The following is an 8,228-nucleotide window of genomic DNA, read 5'->3' on the forward strand; positions in this document are numbered from 1 at the left end:
TACCTTAAGAAAAAAACAAAATCCTTCTAATCATTGAAATCACTTAATGAGTTCAAATGTCTATGTTCTTAACATGCCATACAAGAAACAATATTATGTCGGTAGACGAGATAAAACTATATATTGAAAATATGACATGCCTATTCCCATACAATTGAGTCAATACTTTGTGTTTTTTTAGTTAATCATTGATATCAAATCTATTAACTGATAAATCTAAATCGGATATTGTAGAGGCGAAGACAATTTTCTAATCCAATTTATTCCATTCACAAACGTTAGGATTCAAATATGTTACCCCTTTACTTAAAAAAATCTAATACTTCATTTTATTAGACCTACTGATTATTAGTAATATTTGGTGTGTGTTATGAACGGTGATCGAAAATTATTATATTTTGTGGATGCCAATTTCCGATTGGAAAAAATTAATATTTTATGCTTATTGATAAGTATTTTTGCATTATTAATAGATGTGGTTATGATACACTCGTGACTTGATACAAATAACAATTATGCAAGCAAAAGCAATCATAATTATAATAACTCGAATATTGGGGCATTATTGGTTTTTTCAATATTATAACTTAATTATAAAATATTATTTATTTTAAACTTTAAATTTAAATAAATTCATAAACATTTATAGACCGGAATGGACGGACGGAAGGCAGAGGTAATTGTCTCTTGAAAAATTTAAATTATCATAAAATAATATGTTTTTACCTCTAGAATTTTAGAAGTTATCCCTTTAAAATTTTAAAAATTCGTCTCCTAACATAAAATCTTATAGACTAAAAATGTCTTTAGAAAGAACAACATTCCTTTTTACAACTAAGATCACTTAATGAATTTAAAATATTTAACTTAAATTAATAAATATTTAACAATAAAGTTTATATAATACTAATATATTTTAAAATTAATAAAATATAAATATATAATTAAAAATTTTATCATTAATACATCAAATAATAATTTTTAAAATATATTATTAAAAACAATTCATCATTTAAAAATATCTGATCAAAATTTTATCATCAAATAATAATATTTAAATTAAAAATTCACTTTGGTTGAGTTAACAATTATTAAATAATTACACAATTTACCAATAGGGGTTGGTTCAAGTGGTAAGTAGCTTGATATCGCTTAAGCAATGTCTCGAGTTCGAGTCCTTTTGTATGCAGAAAATCCCTGTTGGGAGACTCACCCACCAAAATCAGATGTGTGACGCGGTTTGGTCTGGATTAACCAAGACGAAACCTTGAAACCGGAAGAGCAAAAAATAAAATAAAATAATTGCACAATTTGATAAAAAAAATACTTAAAAATTTTCTTTAAGATACCTAATATAAGTGTACTCTTCGTGAGTTGTAAATTTATAATAGATTATTATTTCTCTCATTTATTGAGATAAACAAAACGAATTACATTAAATCTTGTTTCTCTCACATACTCTATTTTATATTCATATCGTTTCGATTACTTTTCCGCGCACAAATTACTAACGTGGACTGCAATTTCATTTGGGAATGATGTGAGTACTGAGTAGGAATGGCATGGGTTGGATTTGTGGTCAATCTCACTCGGTCTGAAAATTATACATCCTTTATTCGACCTGACTCAAAAAATATACACCCTCCACCCGAATCTAAATAAATTTTTTGAGATAAAATTTGAACTCGGCCTGACCCAAAATAATGTATTTAAGAAAAATAGAGATTTAATTGAAAAAATAATATACAAAGGGACATTATTATAATTATCACTAAATATAAAGTTAAAATTATATGTTTTCCTTAAGTCGGGTCGGGTCAAGTATTTTTCACCATAAATCTGAGCTCGACTCGACCCGAACATGACATGAACCTGATTTTGGGGCCATGCACATCCCTAGTAGTGAGTCCCATGCACATCCCTAATACTGAGTACGTTGCTGGTTTATTTAGTCCACAAATCGAGTGCTAAACTCGATGGATCAAATTGGTTTCTTCTTCTAATTTTGGTTTACGGCCTCCTCAACGTATGATGATGTAAGCCATGGATGAAGCAAATGATGGAGTTTTCCAATTCCCCGAGCTTGAAAACCAAGTGGCCGACCGTGTTTGTTGCACCACCTCTAATTATTCCCATAACACTTGTCGTGTTTTCACAACAAAAAGAATATGAATCAATCCCAGACACGTAAAATGCTAGCCCAATTTACCATTTCTTACATCTTTTATCTCTTCCTTTTCTTGATGAAAATTCAAAATGTTGGACGATTTTGCAGGGAATTGGGAATGGTATAGTGATATAAGCCATGGATGAAGCAAATGACGGTTCTAATCAATCTCAGACCAAGATGTCCATATCAACTAAAACACCTCTGTCGGATATAGCACAAGCGTTTGAGGAGTTGTCGGAATCGTTGGGGTCTCAGACCAAGGATCAAGAACTTCCGTTGGATACATTCTGTGAAGCATGTTCTCTGGTTTCTGTTCTTTTCAGCTGCCTCGGCCTCGCCTTCAAATTCGCCGAGTTGGAGTACGTCGCCAAGGTTCATTGCTTTTTTCGAAAGAAAGAAAAGATATGGAAAATAATTTTGTTTTTGTTATACTTTTACATGGGTACAAGTTTGAGTCATATGCAGTGCAGCATTTCATATATCAAGGTCTAGTTTCTAGTGATTTGCATTTGCATATCTCATATGATCAATGGTTTTGATCAGGTACATGATCTGGTGGAAGCATCCAAGAGGTTTGCCACCTTAGAAAATGTTCTTGATCTCGATGTCGCTAACGACACGGTGAAGACACCGGGAAGCCATTCACGTAACCTGCGTCGTGTTAGACAAGGCCTCGACCTCATCCGCGCTTTATTCGAAGAATTTGTGTCGTCTGAGTATGATTCTGCACTTTGCCCTTCCCTGTTTCCTTTTTCTTTTTCCTTCTATCATTTTGCTTACTACAATGAACATAATGCATCATTGGAGATGATAAGCAACTCTCTTGTCTTTTTTGTTCCAAATTGTAGCTGTTACTCTTTGAGGGATGCGGCTTCAACAGCTTATGCTCAAGTGTGTGCACCATACCACACATGGACTGTCAGGACTGCTGTTTCTGCTGGAATGTATACTCTTCCAACAAGGGAAGAACTTCTGATCAAGCTCAATGAAACAGGTACGTTTTGGATTATTACCTAATTCTACCCCAATATTTATATTACATAATGATAAAATTAGCTTCTAATATTTGTTTAAATAGTCACTTTAGTTCTTATTATTTTTTTAAAACATTTTAACCCGCAACGTTTCAGTTTTAATCAAAACAATTCATATTAGACGAAAAATGTTAGTTGACTAACAGTTCATGAATATTATTGACATTAAATTTTCACATTTACTTAATTGTTGATGTGACATAAACATTAATCACATCATCAACTTGAATGATGTGACATGTCATATCTTCCCTTTGAAAGACATGACGCATATCACACCATCACTTTGGTAACATAGCATAGCATGTGACAATACATAACAATAATCACACATGTGGAAATGTTTATGTCAGCAACATAAGTTGACCATTAGTGAACTAATAATTTCCATCAAATATAAGTTATTTTAACAAAAAATTGAATGTTAAAGACTAAAATGCTCAAAAAAATAGAATAAAGATCAAAATAATAATTTAAGTAAGCGTTGGAGGGTTAATTTTATCATTATACCTATTTATATTTAGGATCTTATTTTCTTAATCATTTTATAATAGTTTTGAACACCATACAAAATATGTATACGTGGTTTACATGTATTTATGAAAATAGCGGACAAATAAATCTTGAATACATACATGTATGTGCATATATATTTATAGATCATATCATCACTTTGGGTGACGTAATATATACCACGTCATCATCTTAAGTGATGTGGCAAGTCATAACATCTCCTTGGGTGATATAATGTATAACACGTCATCACTTTGGTAACGTAATAATTAACTTAACAACAATCATACATGTAAAAATATATTTGCAGATGATACAGCAGAGAAGAAAATGAGAAGGTATATCGAAGCTTCGCGTCCAGTAATAGCGTACATCGATAAGCTTTATATTTCTAGGAATGTCACATTGGACTGGTGACTCATTACCTCAACTGGGGGAGTGAAACCACACATTTTATTCAACCACCATATGCTTCTTCCATATACACATATAAAACTAGCTTGTATACTCATACAATATATCAAGTAATTGTATGTATAATTAAAAATCTGTTTAAGATTTTAAATTTTATAAAAGTTGAAGTCAAGTGTATAAATATAATAAACAAACACTTAAACAGTAGTAACATGAAAATTATAGTTCAAATCATATATTTAATTAATGCCATACTGATTTTTTTATTTAATATGTGTTTAAATTATGGATAAATTACAAATTTCCTCATTCAGTTTTCTTCTTACTCCTATTTTGGTTGTACTTTAAAACGTTTTAATTTTATAACTTAACTTTGGAGATTAAAATTTTTTGTCACCCAACTGTTATTTCTCTAACTCTGTTCTGATTTGACTTTTTATTAAATTTTTTAATTATATAGACATCGACTGTCATTGTTAGCAGCTATTAGATCATAGATTTTTTATAACATCATATCCCAATCACTCAAGTTTATATCCAACCCCGGTCTCACTTGAACTCGGGCACTATAATGATCGAGCTTAAGCAGGCATAGTGAAAATAAGAACAATGGAAAACATGAGAATGCAAATTATAATCGTAGTTGGGCTAAAGGGAAAACAAAAGAGTTGAAAAAAATAAAGTATTATACCAGAATTAGCCCCCAACGTTTAACAAAATGATCATTTTGATCTTTATTCTTTTTCTGAGCATTTTGGCTCCAAACGCGACTTTTAACATTAGATTGAATAGTCACTTTAACCCTTATTTTTTAGAACATTTTGTCCCCCAACATTTTATTTTAGAATTAAAAAACTCATATTTTAGAATGTTAACCGCTTATTAACTAATGATTTCAATCTATGGAGGAGCCTTTTTACCTCAAAATAAAATGTTAGAGGACAAAATGCTCTAAAAAAGAATAAGCGCGTGTAACAACCCTGATTTTTCAAGTTAACATTTGAACATTGACACGTGTTATAGATAAATCAATTAGTAAACATGGTTATAATCGTGAGACAAAGTATGAGCCTAATCAGACCTAATTGACCATAAAATGAGATTTTTGAATCGCGAATAAAAGAGAAAGAACTTAGAGTAATTGTTTTATCTATTTATGAAATCATTCTCATAAATTAGTTTTGTTTGTACTTGAGAAAGAGGAGGACGAGGCTGACAAAGTGATATCACTTTATTAATAAATAAAAAATAAAAAAAAATTATTAATCAAAATATTTTTTATTAGTGAAAGAGGTTCTAGAATTCTCTAGAATAAAATAAAAAGAATAAAATTAGAGGAAGTTATCACTTTGAAATGTTTAACGAAAGTCATAAATGTGACGCTTGTATGTCAAATGTATGCATTTTGAGTATTTTTAGTTTATAAGCTATATGATGATTTGTGTGGCATTTTATGTTAGCATATTGTAAAAATATGATATACAATGTAGAGAAAATAATCTCAGTGACCGAAAATATCTTATAATATACGATTTTGACCAACTTTTTTTCGATTTGTTAAAATGACCATCAAAATCGCAATGCGATCTTTAAATCGCAACACGATCTCCAGTATCGCAAATCAGTTTCCAGATTCGTAACGCGATTTTGACAATCGCATTGCGATTTTCCAAATTAGCGTTGCGATTTTAGAAAATCGCAATGTGAATATGTAAATCGCAACGCGATTCTGACTATCGCAACGCGATTTTAACTATCGCGTTGCGATAATACAAAATCGCAATGCGATTTTCAAAGCGCCATTAGTATCACAACGCGTATTTTATTTTCAAATTCCAAACACGAATATTAATACATCCCGTAATCGCAACTCTTAACCTAAAACCCTAAATCACAACTCAATCCCATCTCCATTCTCACTCTCTACGGCGACATCCGTCCCCATCTCCGACAAAATCCGTCCCCATCTCCGGCGAAATCCGTCTATCTCAATCTCTCAGAGCCACCCTCATAATCATTCACGATCAGAAATGGAAAATCAACCAAATCAACCACCAAGGGTTAGTTTTTTTAAATTATTTTTATTTTGAAATTTTTGCATTATTATTAGGTTTTTCATATTGAAATTGATGATAAGTTTACTGGTAATTTCAATAATAGATTAACCATTTCACTTAGATTGCTTATTAAATTCATTCGATTGCTGCCAATATTGCTAAAATGTTTAGTCTTTAACCCTGTAAAGTTAGTATTTGTCTTTGTTTTGTCTTTTGGTTGAAGTAATGCAATTCATTCAAGTTTCAATTTTAGACAATGACTATTTGAAACTGAGGATTGCAATGCGAAATGAAAATCGCAACGATAGTCAAATTCGCGTTGCAATAGTTATTTTCGTGTTGCGATTTTCATTTTCGTGTTGCGATTTTAAGTTTCAAAAACTATTATTCTTCTGTAAATTGAAACTTGAATGAATTGCATTACTTCAACCAAAAAACAAAGACATATACAAAATTCACAGTGTTGCAAATTTAAGTTTGAAGAATAAACTACTACTACTCTTTATGTTTATTATTGTTTTTGGTATATCTTCACAGTGTAGTTTTTAATCTAACTTGGTATGTTTATTGTTTTTGTAGAACTTTTTTTGGCTCAATTAACCTTAAGGAATAAAATAAGCCTAGTCACTACAATTGCGTCGAAGCTTTCACCTGTAAAAAGAAAATTGTTTGAGGATACTTGCTTCGGGCCATGGCTGAAAGTACAACATCCGGGTGGAGATGCTATGTTGACCCATTTGTGGCTTCAGACCATGACTAGCGATCTACCCGAGAGTATAAAACGTGGTAAAGAAGAGATATGGTTTCATTTTCCACCGGCGTATACGTGTTTTGGGCGGGAGGAGTTTTGCTTAATCACTGGTCTACGCTTCGGACACGATGATGTAGGTCGATACACTAGTCATATTACCCGCCCATCATGGTTATCCCGGGTTTTTCCTGAGCTATCAATGGAGAAGCCGAATTTACACGTCGACGACTTGACGAGATTATTGAATAAGAAATATGGTTTTACTCGGATGGATGATGTCGATGTTGTCCGAGTATGCCTTTTAGTACTTTTGTATGCCGACTTTTTAGGCAGAGAGGCCAGACAACCTATTCCTAAGGACCTAATATTATTGGTAGAGGACCTAAATGCATAGAACCTGTTTTCGTGGGGTTCGTATCTATGGAAAGCTACCTGGAATAAGTTGTCGTCTGCCTTTGATGACCGTAAAAGTTTGCGTGGCGATGGTTCCAAATATATTTTGTCAGGCTTTATTTGGGCCTTTAAGGTAAGATTTTTATATAATGTTTCCAAAATTATAATTAATTATTTAACAATTAGTAATGTTTGTGTATTATATTGTTTTTGTAGATTTGAATATTTGAGGTTTTTCCCGACATGCGGACATATGCATTAAAAACTTCAAATGATATTCCTAGAGCTATTTCCTGGAAGAGGAAACGGCGACTGTTGATTTGGGAAGAGTTACTACGGTATATGACAATAAATGATGTAAGTTAACACAAATACTACCATATATAAACAAGTTATTACTAGTACACGTTTAAATTTGTTTGAGCTTTTATATTGTTAGGAGACCAACACTCCATTACAGAGGCTGAGCTTGCCACTGATTGGTGGCAAGCTAGTAAGCGTTTTTATGATGGCACAGATGATGAGCAACCTCCACTTCGAGAGCCATCACCTCACCCAGAGCCATCACCTGATCGACCACACTATATACATCTACAACGAGAGCCATCACCTATTCCGTCACATCATCGAGCCTCTTCTCCACCATCACCTCATGATAGGCGACCGACAAAGATGCCACGACATTTATCTCCCTGTTCTCCACCTCCACGGGATGAGTTAGGGGAGTTACGTGATGAGGTCAATGCCTTGCGTGAGGAGGTCGGTACTTTACATGATGACAATGGTACATGGCTTGACGAGGTATCTACTTTACGTGGTGAGGTAGCGGCTCTACGTGAGATGGTAGCATCGTTGCAGAATGAGGTTCATACTCTACGCAACGAGGTAAGTTTAAG

The 8,228-nt window shown here is 32.7% G+C and overlaps 1 protein-coding gene across 1 annotated transcript; it reads left to right on the plus strand.

Moving 5' to 3' along the window:
• Positions 1–2,105: 2,105 nt before the first annotated feature.
• LOC120162992 (ACD11 homolog protein-like) lies at positions 2,106–4,168 on the plus strand. Its single transcript, XM_039173028.1, has 4 exons — positions 2,106–2,542; positions 2,714–2,886; positions 3,019–3,164; positions 4,028–4,168. Exons 1-4 carry the CDS (start codon positions 2,306–2,308, stop codon positions 4,132–4,134), a joined length of 663 nt encoding a protein of 220 aa, XP_039028959.1. The 5' UTR covers positions 2,106–2,305; the 3' UTR covers positions 4,135–4,168.
• The last annotated feature ends 4,060 nt before the right edge of the window (positions 4,169–8,228 follow it).

The sequence above is a fragment of the Hibiscus syriacus genome, unplaced genomic scaffold (genome assembly GCF_006381635.1).
Source record: "Hibiscus syriacus cultivar Baekdansim isolate YM2019G1 unplaced genomic scaffold, ASM638163v2 tig00111427_pilon, whole genome shotgun sequence".
Taxonomy (NCBI): domain Eukaryota; kingdom Viridiplantae; phylum Streptophyta; class Magnoliopsida; order Malvales; family Malvaceae; genus Hibiscus; species Hibiscus syriacus.